At 54.0% G+C, this 24,045-nt stretch overlaps 4 protein-coding genes across 5 annotated transcripts in view; 2 read left to right on the forward strand and 2 right to left on the reverse strand.

Moving 5' to 3' along the window:
- The window catches only part of LOC308238408 (coiled-coil domain-containing protein 74B-like), a 508,084-nt gene that overhangs the window by 89,813 nt on the left and 394,226 nt on the right, over positions 1-24,045 (forward strand). The gene's annotated exons all lie outside the window — the stretch shown is intronic.
- SDF2L1 (stromal cell derived factor 2 like 1) lies at positions 5,255-7,323 on the reverse strand. The gene is made up of 3 exons (XM_080649820.1): positions 7,075-7,323; positions 6,514-6,710; positions 5,255-5,660 (listed from the first exon to the last, which is right to left on the reverse strand). The coding sequence occupies exons 1-3, from the start codon at positions 7,259-7,261 to the stop codon at positions 5,379-5,381; spliced, it is 666 nt and encodes a 221-aa protein (XP_080505946.1). The 5' UTR covers positions 7,262-7,323; the 3' UTR covers positions 5,255-5,378.
- On the reverse strand, positions 8,522-15,949 carry CCDC116 (coiled-coil domain containing 116; the record flags this gene model as incomplete). Its single annotated transcript, XM_080649881.1, has 5 exons — positions 8,522-8,539; positions 11,564-12,130; positions 13,025-13,801; positions 13,916-14,476; positions 15,878-15,949. The coding sequence occupies 5 exons, from the start codon at positions 15,947-15,949 to the stop codon at positions 8,522-8,524; spliced, it is 1,995 nt and encodes a 664-aa protein (XP_080506007.1).
- YDJC (YdjC chitooligosaccharide deacetylase homolog) lies at positions 19,723-22,233 on the forward strand. Of its 2 annotated transcripts, none has more exons than XM_080649580.1 (5): positions 19,723-20,006; positions 20,093-20,252; positions 20,496-20,595; positions 20,673-20,850; positions 22,006-22,233. In XM_080649580.1, exons 1-5 carry the CDS (start codon positions 19,843-19,845, stop codon positions 22,067-22,069), a joined length of 666 nt encoding a protein of 221 aa, XP_080505706.1. In that variant the 5' UTR covers positions 19,723-19,842; the 3' UTR covers positions 22,070-22,233. The 2 variants fall into 2 exon arrangements, with proteins under 2 accessions (XP_080505706.1, XP_080505705.1); XM_080649579.1 differs by having other exon boundaries at positions 19,754-20,006; positions 21,017-22,233.

A 24,045-nucleotide genomic window follows, 5' to 3' on the forward strand; every position in this document is an offset into this window, starting at 1 on the left:
AGTTAGTGCACATCATTGATATTTCTATCTCTCCCTTCCTCTCTGAAATATATATATATATGATGAAGGACCCACCTCAAGCTTTCTCTCTAGAGCACACCTTGCTTTCCCCCCTTCCCTCCCTCCAGGAGCATTTTCTTGGTCTTTCTCCTAAGCTCCAAGGGTCCTTCTTTTGTCTCTGTAACTTGCTTCCTGAGTCTATGCAGCCCAGCTGGCTCACTTCTTCCACGACTTGCTTCTTCCATGTGTTATAGCTCCTCATCCTCCCCCTGGATGCAAGGGCTTCTACCCCCAGGTTGGGGGTGAAACCGGTACCCCAATGTACTCAGCTAGGGTTGAGAGGAACTCCCAGACACCCATCTGGAACCTGGGCTTCCTCTTAAGGAGATAGGCTTGAATAACTGTCCTAGGGCACAGAACTGTCATTGTGCATTGTGTCAGGTCCTGATGGTGGAGATGGCCCTGCCAGCATGCCTGGCCAGGCTCCTTGGCAGTTCAGCTCCAATCCCCCCAATTCCAGCTGTGAGGGTGGGCATGCCAGGCACCTCCTAGTCCCTCCTGCAGGCTCAGGGCAGCATATTTCCCTGCAAGAGAACAAGATGGTGCAGTTGTTGGCCATCACCTGCGAGCTTCCTATCCCAAGGATACCCACCCACCCCAAATAGCGCTTTTCCTGCTGAGAACCCAGGAGATCATTCTCTCCAGAGACTGGTCCTCCCCAAGCCTTCAAGAAGGGCTTGTTCCAGTTCACCTCCACGTGGTCAAGGGTGAGCTGGGTCTGAGCCAGGCCCAGAAAGACCTTCCATGCAAAGCAGTGGCCTCTATTTTTCTACAAGACCCTAACCAAACCTGGAGTTCTGAGTCTTACCCAGGGTGCTAGTATGAAAGATCCTCTTCAAACCAGAGCTTTTCTTAATCAGGGCCTCTGACTCTGCACCTATCCAGCCAGTAGATGGAGAGTTTGTGGGGCAATTCCCCAGCTCTGCACTCACCTAATCCTCTGATGGAGGGTCCAGCCCAGCCCTGAACCACGACCTAATACTGGGAAGTAGACTGAGGCAGCAAAACTCCCTCCCACCAGCTGCTGTGTGTGGTGGACTAGACCTGACTGATGCCCTTTCATCATTGCACTGCTTCCCAGCAGCCCACAGTAGTGCAACAGGGAAAGAGTGTCAGGCAGGCCTGCCAGTGCCTGCCTAGCCTCTCCCGGTGGTCTGTCGGTGGGGATCTCAGACCAGGAATGCAGGCCCACTGGGGCGGGGCCTCTGCCTGGGGGAAGGGTGCCCTCTGACCCCAGAGGCCCAGGCCTGGCCAGGATCTCAAGTTTCCATGGAGAAGGGAGCCAGCAGGGCAGGGGGGAGGGGAGAACCTGCAGGCCCAAGGGGCCCGGCCTGGAAGGAGGAGGTGGAGGCGTGGGGGATGGGGGCCCCCAAGGTTGGTCCCAGATGCTTTGACAATATCATTGCACTGCTTCTCAGAGCACAGTAGTGCAACCTCGTCAGAGCACCTGCGGCCAGCAGGGGGGGACCCCCTCCCCCAATATGGGTAGGGTGGAAGCTCAATCGTGGGAGGGTGGGGTCAGAGGCCTGTCCTGGACCTCAGGGCTGGGAGGGGGGATTTCAGCGGGACTGCAGTCCTCAGTCTTCGGGGTCCTCAGGATCCCAGGGAACCCGGACCTTACTCAGCCCGCTCCAGATATGGGTGGACGAGAGACCCCCAAACTAAGGGGTAGCTCCAAATCCAGAGCGGGAGCGGACAGGGGAGGGGGCTTACACACAAAGAAGACGGGCCCGTGCTCCACCACAGTCCGAAGCCCACTGGCGCTCGAAGCGAGGGTGGTTCAGCCCGATGACCCTGCGCCCTCACCGGCCTGCGGCCCGGGATAAGGGTGGCCCCACTTAGGGCCGACACGCCCCTGCCAGCTCAGGCCCCCATCCCTGGCCCCTGGCCCCCAACTTGGGCTCCGCGTTCTGTCCTAAAAGATTCGCTGCCCCGAGGCCCAGTGCGGCGCAGAGGAACGGGGGGAGGGGGGTTCCCGCCCTCTGGAGCCCCCTGCCCAGAGAGAGCGCCTGGAGTCTGGGCTGCGCCCCTCCACATAGTTTCGCCGGGTAGGGCCGCCCTGCCCGCTCCCCTCGCGTGGGACCCTGCTACTCACGCAACTGGATACCCCTTCCGCCCCTGGCCGGGGCAGGACGCGGAAGGTTAGCGGAGAGACGTCCCGGTAGTCGTCCGTCCCTGTCCTCTCCACCAGGCCGACCCAGCACCTCGTGGCGCCCTCTCGCCCACCAGCTCCATCTTTAACCCGCTGACAGTCGTCTCAGCCGAGCCCCCAGCTTCTTAGCATAACGCCGCGCTCATTGGCCGGCGCCGGCGCTTCGCCTCCCGCACACCTATTGGCTGATGCGGGAGCGATTTCAAAATAGCCTCCGGGCCCGGATTGGCGGTGCGGCGGCGAGCCTAGGGCTCCGTGGTTTTAACAATGAGTTCTACAAACACTTCCCACCCATTCATAACTTATCAAAAGGAACTTTGCCCGCCTTTTCTTAGCTCCACTGTCGGTGAGTTTTCTAGCTGCGAGGTCAAGAACACATGGAAGTCGGTGGGGGGCGCCAGCCGCACGGCTGAGCCCATGAGGAGGGGTCTGCGACGCTTGGAAAATACCTGCGGTGGCGCAGAGCTGCAGGTGCTTCGTTCTGCGTGCTGACATTGCTCCCTGCACCTCGCAGACGGGATCTGCAGAGGTCCTTCTGGCTGGGATAGCCCCCTCCCACCACTCCCTCACATCGCCTGGTTTGACCCAAGTGGAATTTGCCCGAAGCCACCCGGGTAGGCTTAGGCTGCGGAGACCGGGTCCTGGAGCCCGTGGAGCCTTGTGGATCTGTGGGAGGTACGGGGAAGGGGGTGTCGGCTTGGATCCCTGCGTGATTGCGATCCACTTTGTGAATAAGCATCCATTAAGTGCCGCCCCTGGGCTGATGGCCTGTAAATATATACTACACCGACTGCCTCACATAGCTGCAGTGGGAGGGGAGGGGGCAGCAGGTAGGAGGCAGGGTGCTTAGACCCCCTCCTGTTTTATTTTCCCAACTCAGAGGCTGAGAGCAAATGTTTTAGAGGCAGGCAGAGCTAGGTGTGAATTTTTGCAAACCTCGGTTGCCTCCTCTGCAAAATTAAGACAATAATCGTGGGCCCAGCGTCTGGCATTTAGTGTTCAATAAATGAGAACTCTGCTGCTGCGGTGTTCATTTTGGGTCTTGTCCTGAATTCTGCCCAGAGCGACCTTACCTGCTCCCACCTTGGTTTCCCAAGGATTACTATACGTTGTGTTCACTGTTTGATTCTGCTCTTAATTAATACTCTGCACTTATGTCTGTGTGGTGGTAAGGAGGTAATAAGCAGAGGCAGAAGGGGACTCATAACCAGGAGGGGCCAGGGATGGACCAGAGTGCCCCCTTGGATGGGCAAAATGTGGTCCACACTATTGGTGCCTGGCCCACAGCCCCTTGGCAATTAACACCACAGAAAGGATGCTCCCTGTCAGACTCTTGCGGAGGGTTTTATTCTGGCTATAGAATAGAGCCCTCAGGTAAACTTCCCAGTGTCCAGGGCAAGTGGGAAGTACTGCAGAATAATCTCCTACCCACCAGCAGCCTCAGCCAATGAGGGCAGATACTTTGGTTGGATAACTTTGATGCTTTTTCCACACCGAGTCCCAGAACCCCCCAAAGAATTAAGCTCCAGTTGCCCACAAGAGTAACTTGCTCAACAATGTAACCTTCACCAGCTGCCTTTCCTTCTCCTCTCACTGAAATTGGCTTGGACTCCAATCCTGTCTCGGGTCAGGTGAGTGATGGGAGAGGAATGTAGACTTGTAGACAGTGCCTGAGAGGTTTGGCAGTGGAGAGGTCAGCCAGGAAGGGGTCTGTGTGAGCAGAGCAGGAACTCATAGGGGAGAGGGTGGGACTGATGGGCTTATCTAGGACCCTCCGCCCCTCAGGCCTCAAAATTAGCTACAGCTTCTCCCACCCCCATAAGGTTCATTGACTTCTCAAATGTAAGGTGTTATGCCCACACTCCTCCAAACCCCCTTCCAGCCAGTTGCAACCCCCAGCCTCTCCTGGGACTTTTACATTCATTCAGGAAAATGGCTCCCTCTTCCCCCAGCAGCAACCCTAAGCCCCTATCCTCCCACACAACCCCGAGTGTTTAGCAAGTCCAGTAAGCCTGTAATCTCCACCACAACCTCTAGAGGTCACCCACACACCAGCAGAGCTGTTACCTTCCTTTATTAGCGCCCTACTATTTATTGTTCCTGCCTTCAAGTTGTAATGCTTTGCCTGACTAAATTGTGCCTCTTCTTCCAGGAAGCCTTCTCAGATCTATGCAGGTAGCAGTTCTTTGAGGTTCTCTTTCCATGCGATATTTTTTGAAGTTTTGGTATCTCCTTGGGACCTTGGAAGGTTGTTGTGGGGACCTGAGATTTCACATGCCTGGAGGCTGAGGTGCATGGGGTGCCATTTGCATCGAATGTGAGAGAACCTGTGATGCTAATATCCAGCAGATAGGCAGAATCCTGGCCTGGTGCTTGCTTAAAAACAAATGTCAAAGCCCAGGCTGGTTTGGCTCAGTGGATAGAGCATTGGCCTGTGGACTGAAGGGTCCCAGGTTTGATTCCGGTCTAGGGCACATGCCTGGGTTGTGGGCTCGATCCCCAGTGTGGGGCCTGCAGGAGGCAGCTGATCTATGATTCTCTCTCATCATGATGTTTCTATCCCTCTCTCCCTCTCCCTTCCTCTCTGAAATCAACTATATATATATATATATATATATATATATATATATATATATATAATAAGTAAATAAAAATTAAAACAAATGTCAAAGACTTTCACAACTGCTAGGGGAGGAGTGCCAGGAAATGGGGGTCCTCACCTCAAGGAGTGAGGGGTCTGGAGAGCTTGTATCTCATCCCTGCTGAAAAGAGTGGGGCTTCCACTTATCCTGCTGAGGCCCTGGCCACGGCTCTTAACAGGAAGGTTCATGAAGCTCAGGGGTTGGAGGGTCACTTGCCATCAGACTGTCTAAGGGTGGCAGAGCAGTGTTGGGATGCATGGGAAGGCACCAGAAGGGTTTGGACAGGTTCAATTGTTCAGCTGTGTGGGGGAGACAGCAGTTTTGCACTGAGGAAGAAATGGTGAACTGGGCCAGAAAGAGCTGGGACCTCCTGGTCACACCCAGGCTCACTCCAAAACAATCACAGACCAACATTCTTTAATTAACAAAGGCACTTAAGAACCCCTACAAACCCAAAGTCTTCACCAAGAGTGGCCCTACAGATGCCGCAACCCTGCCACCCTCCATCCACCCATCCACGGCACTCAGAGTTCATCATGACCTGCAGAGGGATCCATGCTGGGCTTGATGAAGATGCCTTCCATGGCCTTCCACGTATTGTGTGTGTTGGCGCTGGGCATGCCGTGCACCTCATGTTGCCCACGGATAGGGCTCCCGTACTGCTCGCCGGTGACTGACAGGAACACAGAGGTGCCCACGTGCTGGAAGCGCACGGCAGCCTCCCGCTCCCAGTGCTTCCCTGAGCAGCGCACAATCCACAGGTCAAGGTCATCACCCTCACCGTCTTCCCCAAAGGCACTCACCTCCTATGGATGGGGGGGGGGGGGGCAGTAGTCACCAGAGGGCACACTGAGTCCCCTGTGGTCACTTGCCTGGCAGCAGCACTCGCTTCGGGCACTGGGCCTCAGGTTCTTCCCTGTACCGCTGAGCCTGTTTCCACAGCTGCAAAATGGGACAACACACCCCCCCACACACCCAGCCCCAATACCCAGTAGGGCCTTCACAACCCAGGTTCTTCAAACACATGCAAACCCCACCCCACCTGTCTGGGTGGTGACCACTGTCTCCCACAGCGCCAAGGCCTCCTCTCTCCTCCTTTATGTCCCCCTAACTACCATCCTAACCCCTCTAACTCAACATAAAGTCCAATCCCTCAGGCTGACAGCCAAGGTCTCTACTTAGCTCGCATTTTTTCTTCTAACAACCCCCCACCACCAAAAGCACCCTCTGTTCCACCCCCCCTTCCTCCCTCACCCCCCTACCCAGTTCCAGTGAACTCCATGCACAAGCTCTTCCCATGGCCTAGGGCTCCTACTCATCCTTCCAGACCAAGCCTGAGCCCCTCCTCCCTTTCGAGTTTCCCACCCCAAAGGCCACGTGGATCCCCTCCAGGGTCCAACTCGCCCCCAGGAGTGGAGCTACCAGCAGGTTCAGATCACACTCTTCCTTGTCCATCTTTCCGCTGGGGTGGGTGAGCGGGACCTGGGAGGAGTCACGTGTGTCCCCAGAGGGGGCGCTCGGTAAACATTTCTGATTTTAAATTCCTACTTCCCAGAGGAAGCTGAGGCTCAGAGAAGGTGAGACGAAGAGTAGGCTCTGCCGTCAGCCCCTCACACACACACACAACAGAAGAGTCTGGGGCCGGGGGAAGGGGCTCACCTGGTTATTGGATAGCGGCGACGGGAAGTGGTGCGTGTGCAGGTTCTTGCCAGTGAGCACGTGTGTCAGCCTCACGGCCTGCCCGCAACGCACCGGGGATCCGCGCGGACATCCGCCCTCTGAGCCGCTACGGATCCGCCAGTAGCTATTGGCGTCATCAGACGCCTCCACGCCGGTCACCGACTGTTGGCCGCTGCCTGAGGGCGACACCCCACCCCACCCACGGGGTCGCCGTCAATCCCGGAACTCGCGACCCTCAGCCCGAACACCATAAACTTTCCAGGACCACCTCCACCCCATACTCTAACGGCTCACCCCCAGCTCCCACCCCTATCCCCGGATGAACTCCAAGTCCTTTGGCCCGCAGCTCCCAGACGACCCTCTTCGCCCCCAACCTAGCGACGACCCCCTCCAACCGCCGGTCCTTGTCGTCCTCAGTCCCCCAATAACTCCAGCCAGATAACCCCAGACCCTTGGCCGCAGACCCCCACAATCACTCAGCCTTCAAACGCCCAGCCCAGCCCCGCCCCCTAGCGATGCCCAGTCCTAGGCCCCGCGCACCGGATCCGTATTTGACGTCGTGCGAGTGCAGCCGCACCCTGTGCTGCGTGTTGAACAGCTTCAGCACCGACCCGCAGGTCACGACCCCCGCGCCGGTCTTGGCGGCGCCGCTGCCCGGCACCAAGAGCGCCAGCAGTAGACCCAGCAGCGCCGCACCCGCAGCGCGGCCGCGTCCCGCGCTCCACATCGCCCCGGCCGGGCTCCGCCAGCTCCAGCCCGAGCCGCTTCCGTCTCCGCGGCCGGCCAATCCGGCTTGGACCGAGCCCGCCGAGGCAGCCAATCGCGGATCCGCACAGCGCTCCACCGGCCCTACCATTGGCTCGCCGCGGCCAGCTTTCCAGAGGAGGGAGCTGGAGACACGAGGAGGGTTCATATTGGTCCACGCTTCCGAGGCCCCACCAATGAGAAGCAAAGGAAAGCTGGTGCGGATCCAAGCGGTGGCAGAGCTGTTGGGGAGGCTGTACGGGAGGGTCCAACCAGCAGCTTCTGAACCCGTTCGTGAAGCTTCTTCACCCTGGATCCCCGAGCCCTCAATCATGGTCTCTGTCCTCAGCCCCTGGGTCCGAAGTTGCAGGGTCTTGAGGTTGCTCCACCACTAAATTTTGTGGTCACAAAGTCGACAGATCTCAGATAATGAATCACCTGGCCCTTCAGCTCCCGGACTCTGGGATTACATACTCCCCCAGTCACTCGGTCATTTCCCCCCCTCTGACATTGGATCACCTCAGTCCCTAGACCCTGGGGTTTCTGAATTCACGTGCCTCTCACTGACTCCTTCCATGACACTATTGCTACTAGGCAGCAGAGGGCAACAGGGAGCTGTGGTGTTTAGTATAATGACATGTTCTCACCGGAAAGACCTAAAGCTGTCTTAGGAAACCAGAGCACCGTTAGAAAGTGACTGTAGGAACGAAGCCTAGGCGACTGTGTGTTCCAGGTTTCTGACAGGCTTAGGTCTTCATGGGGGGCGGGGGTGCTCAAGGCCAAAACTTGGGATTCATCTATCTATATATTTTTTTATTGATTTTTTACAGAGAGGAAGGGAGAGTGATAGAGAATCAGAAACATTGATAAGAGAGAAACATCGATCAGCTGCCTCCTGCACCCCCCTCCCCCACTGGGGATGTGCCTGCAACCAAGGTACATGCCTTGACTTGAATCGAACCTGGGACCATTCAGTCCGCAGGCCGATGCTCTAACCACTGAGCAAAACCATTCAGGGCTAGGATTCATCTTTAATACCTCTCTTTACTGCTCTCACATCTAATCCAACACTGACTCCAAAACAGATTTTGAGGCAACTCTCCTGCATCCTTCATCACCACCCTAATCCAAGTCACCCCATCTTCCCTCTAGATATCTACCACCACATCCTGATTTCCCTGCTTCTGATACTCTGGCCCCTCCAAGACACTCTCTACACAGGAAAGTGACTTTGCCTTCTGTATCAGATCATGCCAGGCATCTGCGGAAAGGGATAGTTGTCAGAAAGGAAAGTGTTCATTCTTTTTGTTCTCTTTTCCTGTTTCTCTCTGGAAATTGGGTGACCTCTCCTGAGTTAGTACAAGCAACTTTGGGGTCCCTGGAATGAAGGTCATGGTCCCAATAACACAACCCTAAAATTACACGCTTTTTCATTCCCCGGTAGCGTATTTGTGGGTATCTATGGCTACAATAGACTATTTCTAGACTTGTTAATGAATCAAACCCCTAGTTAGATGAAAAAGCATTTTAGGGGAGATATTTTATAACCCAATTAAACGCTAAATGATCAACCTATTATATGGCCAGTTTTATTTTTAAAATTGCTTCTCGTTTTAAAACACTGTATCTCTTTGGTGTTGTGTGGGCTCTGGGTTCAATATATGTCTGAATAGTCAAGCTTCTTGAGTGTTTTGTAATATCATAAACAAAACGAACTCTTATTCTTCTACTGAGCGAGTTTATAATAAATATCCTACTCTAGAAGTGAATTATAAAAAAAGAAATAGCCCTGGCCAGGTGGCTCAGTTGGTTGAAACATTATCCTGTACACCAAAGGTTGCGGGTTACATTCCTGGTTAGGGCACATGCCAAGGGTGTGAGTTCGATCCCTGGCCAGAGTGAGTATGGGAGGCAACCAATCGATGTTTCTTTCTCACAAAGATCTTTCTCCCTCTCCCTCCCTCTCTCTCTCTCTAATACTTTTTTTAAAAACACACACACACAGCCTCACCATGGTGGCTCAGTGGCTGAGCATCGACCTATGAACCAGGAGGTCATGGTTCGATTCCAGGTCAGGGCACATGCCTGTGTTGCAGGCTCGATCCCCAGTAGGGGATGTGCGGGAGGCAGCCAATCAGTGATTCTCTCTCATCATTGATGTTCCCATCTCTCCCTCTCCCTTCATCTCTGAAATCAATACAAATATTAAAAATAACACACACACACACACACACACACACACACACACACACACACCAACCCCACCACATATCCTTGGATAAGGATAAAAAATATAAAATAAAATCCAGCATCATGACAAATGGTTTGGAGCCACTTAAGGCTCAGAGTGGCTTCTTACACAGCAAGACAACTGGAACAGGCGCTAAGGTCAGGTGTCTCTAGTATCACGTGCCAGTAGTTCCCAAAGGGAAGGGTCTGCTCCCATCCCAGGACAGTCCCTGGGCACGTACTTCTGAGGCTGGGGAGGGGATATGTTCAATTCTCCCTTGAGGACTTGGCAGTGGGGCCTGGGAAGTTGGCGGGTATCAACAGCTGCTGTCTCTCAGAATCCTGGGGCTCCCCTTCTTGGCTCCCTCCTGCCATCAGCATTTCTTGCCCTCTCTGGAGAGGGGTGGAAAATGGCTGCTCTTCACCATCCACGCTGGCCTTCAGCGATCAGTGCAAACTGAACCAGAATCTCGGGGTGCATCCCAATTGCAGGCTCCTAGGAAAGAACCTGAGTGGCCTAGCTTGGCTAGAGATGTGCCAACAGGTCCAAGCAACTGTGGCCAAGTGCATGAAAACAGCTATCGTGGCTCCACACGATGGTGGTGGCGGCAGTGGGTGGCCTCAGGGAATGAATGGGTCTTATGGGCTGAGCGTGTTCCCTAAAAGATCCTTACCGAAAGAGCTCTGTGGTAAAGTGGGTCTCTGATGCCCCCCACTCCACCTTAGGGCTCTGATCCCTCTGATTCAGTGCAGTAGTAAGTCTTCCTCCCTGGGTCGTAGGGTGTGGGTATTGTGCGGAAGGTCCTCCCTGCCTGGCTCCAGTGGTCCTTACCCGTGGGCCACTGAGCATGTCCAGGCTGGGTTGCGCAGGCCTGGCCTCTCTGCACCTGGCTGCGGAGGCAGTGTGAAGCATCTTCACGTGGCCTCTCAGCCATGGGAAAAGTGAGGCCAGGATAGGTGGTGCAGGGAGAGGTTGAGCTGGTCCCTGGATAAAGATGCCTGAACCGGGGAGCACACAGACTGCCCTGAGAAGGCAGAGGAAAGGAGGGCGCTGCACTGGTGGCACAGGAAGGCCAGAAGCCCCCGGAGAACCTTGGAGATGAGACCTGCCATGCCAACAGACCCTTCTGGAGTGAGCGAGCCTGCCCAGCACCACTGAAATAAGTATAGTCATGTGACCAACCTGGGACAGCCAATCCACAGCTTGACGGAGCAGCAGCACCATTGTGGCTTGTCATAGAACCTCCAGATTCAGAAGGTGGAGGTAGGAAATACAAATTGGGAAAACAGGTGGCCATGAGAGCAGCAGGAAGAGGTGGCTCCTCAGTCGGAATATGAGGGTGTGGCATGCCAAAGGGAGGGGGGGAATGCCCTGGCAGAGCCGCCGCCTCTGGAAGCAGAAGCCATGATGCACAGAGGCTGTGATGGAAGGGGACCATGAACCCTAGAGGCCTGAAGAGCCAGGAAGATGCTGACTGGAGTACAGAAAAGCCATGAACATCGATTTGTGTTCAACAGAGCATGTGAGGTCACAGGGGTCAGAGCACTGCCAGCTGTCCTGAAAGCCAGCTGCGGCCAGGCCTAGCCCACTGGACATGCTATCCAACGGCTGAAGAGCAAGTGTGTGAAAGGGAGGCTGAAATTTCCAGACAAGAACACTGCTCCATCAACAGAAGCTTTATTTTTCCTGTTGGATCTCTTGAGAGGCTGAGCAGAGCTTCTTGTGGGCGTTAGCCTATTCTGATCTCTGCTCAGAGCTGGGGCCAGCTGGGTGGACAGCATTTTCCTAGAGCAGGAGGAAGAGTAGGGAATCCAGAACTTGGTTCAGCTTAGGGAGCCTCAGGGAATCTCCAGGGCTGTCTGAGGAATGGTTGATCTCTGCCTACACTGAGGCTCGGGGGTGCTCTGGGTCTCATTCTCATCCCCCCAAATTTTCATAGTCCTTGTTCTCTTCCTCCTCCCCTTCCTCTTCCCCCTCGTCTTCCCCCTCCTCCTCCCCCTCCTCCTCCCCTTCCTCCTCCTCCTCCCTATTCTGTCTCTCCCCCATGTCCACTACTTGCTCAGACTGCTTGAAGCCCACGCCAGTGCTCTGGGATGTGGAGAGCTTGGGCTCCAACGGGTTCGTGGGCTCGTGCTCCTCAGCTGTACTGTTCTTCTGAGGGATGGGTACCTGGGGGCCCGGCTCCTCGGGCACCTGATCCAGGACAGTGGCTGGCATAGACAACATGGAGGGGGTGTCTATGCTGTGCTGGGAGGTGCCTGGGGGGGAGGCCGTGTGCTGGGAGGAGCCATGCTGGGACGCCTCCAGGGACATCTGCCGGGCCCACTGGGCCTCCTCCAGCATTCGCAGCAGGATGTTCCAGTTGACCTCTGAGGACAGGCAGATGTTGGAGCCTTTCACTTCCTTGAAGCCCAGCAAGAGGTCCACGAGTGTCTCAGTGATGGGGAAGGAGATGAGGCCCAGCTGCTTGGTGAGGTTCCTCTCAAACTTGTACTTGCAAACAAGCAAGGAGACAGCCTGCTCTGTCATGTCGTTGATAAGCTCCTCAGACCAGGGGTTGGAGATGCAGGACATGGACTTGGAGATGGAGGGCAGTGCCGTCGTCTTCCTGTAATGGGGGCTCTGTGCAGCAGCCAGGGAGGGAAAGGGAGACATGTCATGCCACTCTTGCTGTCCTGGGATGCCCCTCACACCCAGAGCACCCTACATGTCACCCACATGGACACCAGGCTTCTCACACTAAGCGTATGGCCTCAACACATCTGCTCTGCTTCCCGCTCAACCGCTGAGCGCAGGTCCTGCATGTCAGCCAACCCTCACACTTATCACACTATCATCACACTGGCCACACCAGTGAGGCCCAGGACAAGGAAGGTGACTGTAGTCACATTGTCAGCCAAACTGGAGCCTGGGCAATCCAGGTTCCAGCAGATTCTTGCCCAGGCCAGGGTTCAGAGGAGGGAGGTGTGCCTGGGCCTTGATGGGTGAGAGAGGGTCTGGGTCTGTGCTGGAGACCCACTCGGATGAAGCCGCCTATATCTTCTCCACACCCTTCCTGATCAACTCCCTGTCATCAGGGCAGATACACTGGAGCCCTGGCCCAGGCAGCAGGACCGGAGAGGATGCAGAGCCCCACTCCAGGCTCAGGCTGCTGTCCACAAGGGACAGGACCCTCTCCACATGGGACGGTCTCCAATTTCACATGCAAATGTTAAAAAAATACCCAGAATTAAAAATAGCCTTTATTCATCTTTCATAACACCTGGCAGTATTTAGGCCAGGATTCCTAGTCCCTGTCAGCTTGTCCCCTGTTCAGGTGGTTTCCACTGTACAGGGCAAGAGGCCTGAACCATGGGCACCTGCCAGTGATAGTAGCTTTTAGGAATGGTGGCTGAAAGGGCCTTTCCCCTGAAAGTTTGCCCCTAAACTCTCCAGCTTTGCCCTTGAGGAAGCCACCTCAGAATACAGTGAAGCGAGTGTTGGGGTGAACTTTCTTACTAAGGAGGTGAGTGGTACGAATGCAGGGAGGTGGTGGTAGGAATGCGGAACTGTGACCTGGGTCAGCTGGGTCTGCTTGGGCACTTCCACCTTGATCCCGGGGGCAGGCAGGGTGATGTGTAGGCTCCGCCAGGGCTGGGCCCTTTGGCTGGAGCTCAAAGGCCCAGAAGAAAATGGGGGTGATCTCTGTTTTTTGGGGTACTGGTCAGGTGCTTCCTGCCTGGGGTGGGGTGAGGGGACCTTGGGCTCTTCAGTGGGTATCACCTGGAGCCTAAATCTGGTGGCTCCTTGGGCACTAGACATGGTGGAACCACCTTCCTTCGACTTGTCCCGTGCTCTGGGCTTGTTCTTTCTTCCAATCATCTTGAAGCTGGAGGCTGTGTTGGGGGGGGAATCATCATAGGGCTCCTCCTCTGGGATGGGTGAGGCCAGCTTGGAGCCTGGTGTGATTTCTAAATTGGGCTCCCATTCTGATGGGAAGAGAGGGCAGCCGTTCTGCCGGAGGGCGCCACTGAGCTTGTCCACAGCCTGGTTGACCACACTCTGCAGGGCAGGGAAGAGGTGGTTCTTGGCCAGGAGGTCTAGGGTCCGATGGGGCTCACGGAATGAGGAGTAGCCAGGCAGGTTGAAGGCCTCCGACTGGCTCAGCAAGGACTTGATCTCCTTGTTGAACTCTCTCTTGAGGAATTTCAGCTCTCTCTCTCCAAGCCCCAGCTCTGATGCTTCCGGTGTACCCAAGCTTGAGCCCAGCGAGTCCCACAGCAGGGAGTCCCCCTGGGAGCAGGACAGGCGTTTCTGAAGAGAGAGGGGGATTCTCAGAGGTGTCCAGGAACAGCCAACCCAGGCTTGACCCTGAGCTCTGGGCTGGGCTCCATCCTACCCACCCCAGGCCATGGCCCCACATCTCACCCCTCTGTTCTCCAGACGCAGCAGCCGTTTGAGGCTCTTCTCCTGCAGAAGTTTGTCCCTTATGGGTGGCAGTGGGCCCAAGCCACGGTAGCCCAGGTCGCTGTCCCGGCCATGAGAACCTGGGTAGCCGGCTGTGACGTTGCTATGTGAGTCAGACATGGAGCTGGAGCAGGATGGGTAGTTGTTGGGGTGCCCGATGCAGAGGCTGGGCTGGACATGGTGCCGGTGCACGGTACTGAGGCTGGGCCGGGCACGCACACGTCGCCCACCCCTCGCCTCCACTGGGTCCTGCACCTCCACCAGCGGCACCCCAGTCTCTGTCTTCATGGTCGCCATGCGCTCAGTTGCTTCCTCCACCACCTGCTGCAGGCTCTCCAGCACCTGGCCCTCGACAAGGAAATCCAGGAAACTACCGAAGGGCCGAGGGTCCCTCGTGCTCCCACGGTGGCCGCGAAGCCCTGAGCTGCCTGAGGGGCCATACATCGAAGGTGGGTGTGGCACGTGGCCCAGATTGGAGGCCTGTCCCGTTTTCAGGAACGGTGGCTTCTTAGGTGGCTGCACCTGAGCAGAAAGGCATGTCACAGTGATCAGGAATGCCCCAGAGCAGGAGGGGTCCCTGGAGTCCTTCTAAGGCAGGGGTCCTCAAACGTTTTATTTTTTATTTTATTTTTTTAAATATATTTTATTGCTTTTTTACAGATAGGAAGGGAGAGGTATAGAGAGTTAGACACATTGATGAGAAACATCGATCCGCTGCCTCCTGCACACCCCCTACTGGGGATGTGCCCACAACCAAGGTACATGCCCTTGACTGGAATTGAACCTGGAACCTTTCAGTCCGCAGGCCAATGCTCTATCCACTGAGCCAAACCGGTTAGGGCTGGTCCTCAAACTTTTTAAACAGGGGGCCAGTTCACTGTCCCTCAGACAGTTGGAGGGCCGGACTATAGATTAAAAAAAAAACTATGAACAAATTCCTATGCGCACTGCGGGCCCGGGATGAGTCGGCTGCTAAGCAGGACAGGCAGCGGCACCCGGCGGGCCGGGTAAATGTCCTCGGCGGGCCGTAGTTTGAGGACGCCTGTTAAGGCACCAGGAGCTGGGTGGGCAAAGGAAGGAACTGTGCTTAGAGCCTTGGGTTTAGACCGTAGTTCTGCCACCTTCAGGCTGTATGACTGTGGGCACAAGGGTCCATCTTGAGATCCAGTTTCCTCTTCTGCCAAGTGGGCATCTATTTGGGATTGCTCTGAGCTTCCCTGACACGAACACAAGGCCTGGCTTGGGAATCTGAAACCCACTTCTGCCCTCACACAGGGTGTGAGTGGGTAATCACAAAACCCCTCTGAGTCCCACTGGGGCTCCTCATCTGTCTGTCCTGCTCCACTGCTGGGCTGTACAGACGACCTGTGGTCTTGAGCCCTGCACACCCCACGGCTACTTCTGCAACTTGAGTCCTAAGCCTTGAATAGACTCCATGATCCCACTCTGGGGCCCAGTTTACTGAGCTCCTCCCAGGCCACTGGAAGTCATGGGGACGTGGGATGAAATTGAGGGTGCCCGGCCAGCGTGGCTCAATGATTAAGCGTGGACCTATGAACTGGTCACGGTTTGATTCCCTGTCAGGGCACATGCCTGCTTGTGGGCTCCATCCCCAGTGGGGGGTCATGCAGGAGGCAGCTGATCAATGATTCTCTCTCATCTCTCCCTTCCTCTCTGAAATCAATAAAAATGTGTTTAAAAATACCTATGTGCTGATATATTTTTAAAAAGAAAAAGAAATTGAGGGTGACTAGGACCCAGCAGGGGGTCAGAGCAGTGGTCAAGGAGATAAGGACGTCATTAAGAGGCCCAGAGAGGAAGTCAACAGGAAATGAGAAAGGGGTGTTGTGATCTGGGGCACTGGGGCTGGTGAGGAACATATGGGATCGGGCCTCAGAGTCAGACCCTACCGGGCACACCCACCCGGGTCCGGTACGTGATGTGGCCGGCCTCATCGTCCGCCAAGTATCCGGAGTGGTGGCGGCAGTTGGTCATGATGTGGGTACACCGGTCCGCTGCCAGCCTTCCTCTCTCTTCGGTTTTGCCGTGGGGCCGCGGATTCTTCTCCGCGTCGGGCGGGGAGATGGCGTGAGAGTCTCCCCAGGCTTCCATAGGTTCGAGTCTCCGTCCCTCTGTTGGACACTGCGTCGTCAGTGGCCCGGGGTCCACACGTCCCTCGCTACCCCCACCCCAGGTCCCTCAGGGATCTGGCCCTTCCTTTGCTCGGAGACCCCTAGGCGTCGTTATACACATCCGTGTCCGGAATCGTTGGGGTTGGGGTCCCCGAGGACGTCCTCATCCTGACTCTGACCATCTCCAATCCTCTCCCCTCCCAGACCCCGGGCGCCCTGGCGTCTGTCCGTGGCCGAACCCACCGACTCACCAAAGTTGGCGCCTCGCATGGCGCCAGCCAGTGCGACCTGCGCCCGCTGCGGGCCAGCGACAACTGTGCTCTAGAGTCGCTCGGAAAACTCCCCTCAGGGTTATTTACATGCGGCATCTTGATTGGCTCTCAACCGGCGCTCTTTCTCCAGCGGCCCCGACACAAAGGTTGTGGGCGGGGCCCACTATGGCCCCTCCCCCAATTCATCCAGTTCTGCCACTCCCACATTCGGAGCCAGGGAGCCAGCAGTGAGAGGCTCTGATCCCCGCTCCTTTATCTGCCCTGAGGGAAGCGAGCCTAAGGGACAAAGTCAAAGTCTCTAGTGTCACAGGCACATTCTCCGGCTCCTATCTGGTCCCTGCGTCGCCCTGGGCCTCCGGCTCTTCTTTCCAGTATCCTCCCCTCGCCCACTGTGAACAACCCCAAGGTCTGTCTTGAGCCCTCTCCCTTCTGCAGTCTCCCTGAGCGCAGTGGAAAGAGTCCCTGCTCTAAGTCACAGATCTAGCTTCCATTCCTAGCTGTCGTTTCCTGCCTGTAGACTCAGCCTCTCTGATCTCTGCTCCTCCTCTATAAAGGGAATTGAATGTCCTTCCACAGGGAACATGGAGATTAAATTTTCATACAACACACCTGGCACCCCATAAGATCCCCATATATCTTTACCTCCTCTCCCCCTCTACCTGATAAACTGCTCCTTATGCAGTCCCCCTCCCAGGTGTCACCTCTCAGAGAAGCCTTCCCAAAAGGCTCACCTTTCCTTCTCCAACAGAGTGATGGCAAACCCCATTCCAGATTCTGCCACACTTTGTTTACCAGATGGCACTCCTTGGAGTTAGGGACTGAGGTGCTCATCCCTAATTTCTAATATTTCTAGTACCACTAGTAGTATTAGAATAGATGCTCAGTGAATTTCAATTTCCTTCTTCTTGTCTTTATTTTTTTAAATATATTTTACTGATTTTTTTTTTTTTTTTAAGTACTGGTTTCTGTGCCTTACTTTTCAGAAATTCTAATGAATTAGTCTGGGATGGGACCTGGGCACAGGTACTTTTTTTTTTTTTTAATATATTGATTTTTTACAGAGAGGAAGGGAGAGGGATAGAGAGTTAGAAACATCGATGAGAGAGAAACATCGATCAGCTGCCTCCTGCACACCCCCTACTGGGGACGTGCCCACAACCAAGGTACATGCCCTTGACCGGAATCGAACCTGGGACCTTTCAGTCCGCAGGCTGACGCTCTATCCACTGAGCCAAACCGGTTTCGGCTATTTTACTGATTTTTTACAGAGAGGAAGGGAGAGATATAGAGTTAGAAACATCAATGAGAGAGAAACATCGATCAGCTGCCTCCTGCACACCTCCTACTGGGGATGTGCCCGCAACCAAGGTACATGCCCTTGAACGGAATCAAACCTGGGACCCTTCAGTCTGCAGGCCGACGCTGAGCCAAACCAGTTAGGGCCTTCTTCTAGTCTTTAGACCAGTGGTTCTCAACCTTTCTAATTCCGCGACCCTTTAATACAGTTCCTCATGTTGTGGTGACCCCCAACCATAAAATTATTTTCGTTGCTACTTCATAATTGTAATTTTGCTACTGTTAATGAATCATAATGTAAATATCTGTGTTTTCCGATGGTATTAGGCGACCCTGCTAGCGGTTCTCAACCTGTGGGTCACGACACACAGGTTGAGAACCACTGCTGTAGAGCCTAAGACCATTGAAAAACACAGATATTTACATTACGATTCATAACAGTAGCAAAATTACAGTTATGAAGTAGCAATGAAAATAATTTTATGGTTGGGGGTCACCACAACATGAGGAACTGTATTAAAGGGTCGCGGCATTAGAAAGGTTGAGAACCACTGCTTTAGACACTCAGGACCTTTGGCCTTTCCAGGATCAGCTTCCTAGTGGAGAAGGCTGGTTGATTGAGGTCTGATGATTTTTTTTTTAATAAAGTACAGTATGTTTTTATTGACTTTACAGGGAAGTGGAGTGAGAGAGAAACATCAATTGGCTGCCTCCTGCATACCCCCTACTGAGGATTGAGCCCACAACTCAGGCGTGTGCCCATACCAGAATCAAACTGGGACCTCTCCGTGCTCAGGAAAATGCTCAACCAACTGAGCAATACTGGCTAGGGCAAGGTCTGATGATTTAATAATCACGTTTGAACACAATAGTCAGTCCTTATGCCAAGAGCTCAGTGAGCTCTTGAGGCCTCCAATTCTTACACTGCCCTCACAGAAATTGGTATCATTTGTTATTCTCTAGCTCAGCTCTTTCCTCTCTGCCCCTGAACTAGGGGCAGCCAGGGCCTAAAGGACCAGAGTAGATGTAGATGCAGGCTCAGCTCCACCACTCCTGGCTGTGTCACTTTGGGAAGAAACTAACCTTCTCTGAACCTCAGTTTCTTCATCTATAAAACAGATTGGTAAATAGAAATGACATTATCAATGTCATAGGCTGAACACAAATGCTGCACTTCCATTGGGAAAATCAAGACATCATAATGAAAACCCTGGTTATCAACCATGTGATTATTTGTATAGTCATGGGTAAGGAAAGCTTCTCTGGACCACAAAGAAAAAGAGGAGGCTATGAATGTAAAAATTAGTCTGGCACAGAGCTCAAGAGATGGAAGTAGGGGCTAACTTTCTCACATGAAACCATTGGTATTACATGTTTTCTTTCATTTTATTGTTTAGAGCTTTTACAAATCACACACACACAAAAGCCACTCCTTAAAAAAAATCAGTAAAAGACAAACAGGCAGTTTGAAAAAGAAGATAAAGAGCTAATAAAAACATGAAAAAGTTCATAGTCACTATAAAAAATGAAACATTACAGCCTGAAGGGTGTGGCTCAGTGGTTGAGCCTCGACCTATGAACCTGGAGGTCACCATTCCATTCCGGGTCAGGGCACATGCCTGAGTTGCGGGCTCAATCCCCAAGTAGGAGGCGAGCAGGAGGCTGCTGATCGATGATTCTCATAATTGATTTTCTATCGCTTTCCTCTCTCTGAAATCAATAAAAACATTTTTTTTAAAAAAATGAAACATTACAAAAATGAGATAACATTGATTTGATCATTATTTCTCAAAACTTGGGGTGGGAGAGAAGAGGAATTAGGTGTGTCTATTTGCTTAGCGAAAATTCTGGAAGGACACTCTACCCAGAAAATTGACCGTGGTAATCTCTGGGAAGGGGAAGCGATTTCCTTCTTCAGGCTTTCTCTCCTGCATTTTTCATATTAAATGTTATTTTTGCAGTCACTGAAAGTGTCGCGTTGCAATAAATCTGCTTGGTTTGGAGCCCACTTGGAGGGGGAGGTCGTTGCAGGGCTACGGCGGGACCACTAGGTGGCAAGAACAAAGGCGAAGTGCGGACGCGTCCGGGTGTGGGCGTCGGGGAGGGGCCTAGGGCTGCGTTCAAGGGCGGAGCCTGGACTGTACAGTTCCCTCCGGTCAGGTCCCCAGCCGCACGTTCAGGCTGGAAGATGGCTTGGCCGCGCGTGCGGCTGGTGGTGACTGCGGACGACTTTGGTTACTGCCCGCGGCGGGATGAGGGCATCGTAGAGGCCTTCCTGGCCGGAGCTGTGACCAGCGTGTCCCTGCTGGTCAACGGCGCGACGGCGGAGAGCGCTGCGGAACTGGCCCGCAGGTGAGGAGTGACCCCCAGAATCAGAATGGGATTTGGGCGGCACCGCTCGGTGGCCGCCTGTGCTCCGGCTCGCGTTCCACCCTCAGGCACCAAATTCCCACGGGACTCCACGCCAACCTGTCCGAGGGCCGCCCCGTGGGCCCGGCCCGCCACGGAGCCTCGTCGCTGCTCAGCCCCGAAGGCTTCTTCCTGGGCAAGATGGGATTCCGGGAGGCGGTGGCAGCCAAAGATGTAGCTTTGTCCCAGGTGCGGAAGTGCGGCTGCAGGAGGAGGACAGCCCCCAAGGCTCCTCCCAGAGGGGTACCATGACGCCATCAGGGGCGGGAACGGGAGTGGGCTCTGGATGCTTCCCTGGTTCCAACTCTGGAGCAGTCACACGGAGGCATGGGGGTAGGGGTTGCGGGTAGGGGTTGGGGGGAGGGAGGGGCGCGAGGTTCTCTTCGGTAGCTGCTCCCGGACGTTTAAGGTGCCATAGTCCTCTCCTTCCAGGTGCGGGAAGAGCTGGAGGCCCAGCTGAGTCGCTTCCAGGAATTACTGGGCAGGAAACCCACTCACGTGGACGGGCACCAGCATGTGCACGTGCTCCCAGGTTGGTGGTCCCAGGCAGAGGGTGGTGTGCCCAGGTGCGGTGAGAGGTGCTCCTCCCTGACAGCGCCCCGCCCGCAGGCGTGTGCCAGGTGTTCGCAGAGGCGCTGCAGGCCCATGGGGTGCGCTTCACACGTCTGCCGCTGGAGCGAGGATTGGGCGACTGTACTTGGCTGGAGGCCCCTGCGCGCGCCTTCGCGTGTGCAGTGGAGCGTGATGCCCGGGCTGCTGTGGGCCCCTTCTCCCGCAGTGGCCTAAGGTGAGCCCGCCCCAATCGCTGTGCCATGTTCCCTACCTGGCTCAGGTCCCAGTGGGTCCAGCTGGCTGTTCAATTGGCCAGCTGAGTACGTTTCTCATCTGCCCTTGGCCTAGCCCTGCCCATCACTGTCCTGCCCGTCCCTGCTCTGATGCCTGGGTATCCACAGGTGGACGGATGCCTTCGTAGGTCTGAGCACCTGTGGCCGGCACATGTCTGCTCATCGTGTGTCAGGAGCACTGGCTCGGGCCCTGGAAGGTACACCCACAGGTCACTCCCTGACAGCGGAGCTGATGGCCCACCCAGGCTACCCCAGTGTGCCTCCTGCTGGAGGCTGCGGTGAGGGTCCTGACGCCTTTTCCTGCTCTTGGGAACGGCTGCATGAGCTGCGTGTCCTCACAGAGCCGACACTGCAGGCCCGGCTTGCCCAGGATGGCGTGCAGCTCTGTGCCCTCCATGACCTAGAGTCCAAGAGACCTGGTGAAGCCACTCTAGAAACCTTCCTGGAGTCCTCCCAACCGTGACCCTGACAGCCAAGGACTAAGGCCTTAGTGCTCAGGAACATGGCAAGCGTTGAGCTTTGGCACAGCCCACAGCCAGACCCTAGAGGGGGTCCTGTGACTTCCCTGGGCAGAACGATGCCACCTCTTTGCCCAGATCCTCTTTGCCTCAGAGTGACAGCCAGAGCTTTGGCAAGCCCTCTTGGCTGCAGGTGGGTCAGCCTGTGATACTTGGCATGGGGCCTGCCAAACATTTTGTGCTCTTCACATTTCTACGTAAACATCGTCTTTGTTTAGGTGTAGTGGGGGAGAGATCACTATATTAATAAAATAATGTGTCTTGTAAACTTTGAATGATTTATAAACTGTGCCCAGAAAACCTTTACAGACACAGGGGCAGACAAAGGCAACTCTAGGGCCCAAACCCGGTCACTATTCCAGAAAAGACATATAAAACAAGTTCCACTCTCATTTTGTTCATGCTTAGCTTTTGTTTTCTTCTGGGAGGTGTGAGAGAAGAATGTCTCACCTGGATACTTTTTAGGAGGTATATTATATATATATCAATTTTTATTGAAAAAGAAGTCACCTGCCCGACCAGGGTGGCTCAGTGGTTGAGCATCAAACTATGAACCAGGAGGTCACAATTCTATTCCAGGTCAGCCACATGCGCCGGTTGTGGGCTCGATCCCCTCTCGATTCAGGAGGCAGCCGATCAATGATTCTCTCATCATTGATATTTCTCTTTCTCCCTCTCTGAAATCAATAAAAATCTATTTGGGAAAAAAATTTTTTTTAAAAAAAGAATTCTTTCTCATCATTAATGTTTCTATCTCCCTCTCTTCTCCCTTCCTCTCTCTGAAATCAATAAAAATGTTTTCGCCCAGCTCGTGTAGCTCAGTGGTTGAGTGTGACCTTTGAACCAGATCATGGTTCGATTCCTGGTCAGGGCACATGCCCAGGTTGTGGGCTCGATCCCCAGTGGAGGGCGTGCAGGAGGCAGCTGACCAATGATTCTCTCTCATTGATGTTTCTATCTCTCTATCCCTTCCTCTCTGAAAACAATTAAAAAAAAGACTAAAGAGATTACTTTAAAAAAATGTTTCCCAAAAAACACTTCTAATCCCCCAGATTAGCCATTAACAAGTACTGCTTGGCCCAGGCACTATGCTCCAGGCCTCAGGCTGATGACATTCCTCCACGTTGCATGAGGGAAGCAAGGAGAGAAGCCAATTCTGTCCTGGGGCAGGAGAACTCAGACCAACTCAGACTTTGCCTTCTACTGGGTCAGGTGGCTGCCCTGCAGGGTGGGGCACGGAGGTGCTGCCAAGTAACGAGCAACGTTGAGGCCACCAGCCTATGGACTCGGCCTTGAGGAAGTCCTGAGGCCCTTGCCAGAGGAACCTTGGAGCTAGAGGGTGACAAGTCAGGCTGCGGTGGGCACAGGAGTGATTAAGGAGGCCCGTATTTTGAACTGAACAGCCTGGCCAGTGTGACTTGGTTGGAGTGTCATCCTGTGCACCATAAGGTCTTGGGTTTGATTCCTGGTCAGGGCACATACCCAGGTTTCAGGTTCGATCCCAGGTCTGGATGCATTCGGGAGGCAACTGATTCATGTTTCACTCACCAATGTTTTTCTCTCTTACCCTCTCCTTTCCTCTAAAATCAATTTTTAAAAAACAACAATGAAGGAAGGCAAGAAAATGGTAACTCCAGGGTTCAGGAAGTGAGAGGGTCTTGCAGGCCTCTGGCTTTGGGGAAGGTGGAACTGTGGCTGTGTCTGGGCTCAAAGGGACCAGTAGTGGAGCTAGACTGTATAAAAACACAGGCCATGTGCCCTTGGCTGTCACGGGAGCTTAGTCTCTTCCTCTGTAAAAATTGGGATAATGGTGCCCATGAGGTTGTCCTGAGCTTCAAAGGGAATAAAGTGCTGGGACATGGCAGAGAACCCCAGCCGATGATCAAAGGAAAGGACTACTTCTTGCTTCCTGGTAAAATCAATCCCAGGTAAAATGTTCCCTCCCAGAAATATGGAGGCCTGGTCTCAAAATCACTGGCAAGGAACTAGGCTGATAGAAAAGTGTCAGATGTCCTGGCTGGGTAGAGCATCGTCCCAATGTGCCAAGGTTGTGGGTTTGATCCCCGGGCAGGGCACATACAAGAAACAATATGTCCACAAATAAGTGGAATAACAAATCAATGTTTCTCTTTCTCTCTCGCTTCTTCTCTAAAAACATCAAATTACAAAAATAAGCCCTAGCTGGCTTGTTCAGTGGTTAGAGCACTGGCCCTCAGACTGAAGGGTTGTGAGTTCCATTCTGGTCAAGGCACTGGTCAGTGTGCATGTGGGAGGCAACCAATTGATGGTCTCTCTCACATTGATGTTTCTCTCTCTCTCCTCCTTCCGCTAAAAATCAATGGAGCCTGGCTGGCACGGCTCAGTGCTTGAGCATCGACCTATGAACTAGGAGGTCCCAGTTTGACTCAGTTTGATTCTGAGTCAGGGCACATGCCCGGGTTGTGGGCTTGATCTCCAGTGTGGGGCGTGTAAGAGGCAGCCGGTCAACAATTTTCTCATCATTGATGTTCCTCTCTCTCTCTGAAAGCAATAAAAACATTTTAAAATCAATGGAAAAAATATCCCCAGGTGAGGATTAACATAAATAAATGGTTAGGGCCCTGGGCTGAATCAATGGCC

This window comes from Plecotus auritus, assembly GCF_963455305.1.
Source record: "Plecotus auritus genome assembly, chromosome: 13".
In the NCBI taxonomy this organism is placed as follows: Eukaryota; Metazoa; Chordata; class Mammalia; order Chiroptera; family Vespertilionidae; genus Plecotus; species Plecotus auritus.

Coding starts and splice junctions, on each gene's coding strand:
- YDJC (XM_080649579.1), top strand. CDS start 19,843: ATGGCTTGGCCGCGCGTGCGGCTGGTGGTGACTGCGGACGACTTTGGT. Junction 20,007..20,092: donor GCTGCGGAACTGGCCCGCAG/GTGAGGAGTGAC, acceptor TTCCACCCTCAG/GCACCAAATTCCCACGGGAC. Junction 20,596..20,672: donor GCATGTGCACGTGCTCCCAG/GTTGGTGGTCCC, acceptor CCCCGCCCGCAG/GCGTGTGCCAGGTGTTCGCA.
- SDF2L1 (XM_080649820.1), bottom strand. CDS start 7,261: ATGTGGAGCGCGGGACGCGGCCGCGCTGCGGGTGCGGCGCTGCTGGGT. Junction 6,711..7,074: donor CGACGTCAAATACGGATCCG/GTGCGCGGGGCC, acceptor TGTCGCCCTCAG/GCAGCGGCCAACAGTCGGTG. Junction 5,661..6,513: donor CGCCGCTATCCAATAACCAG/GTGAGCCCCTTC, acceptor CCCCATCCATAG/GAGGTGAGTGCCTTTGGGGA.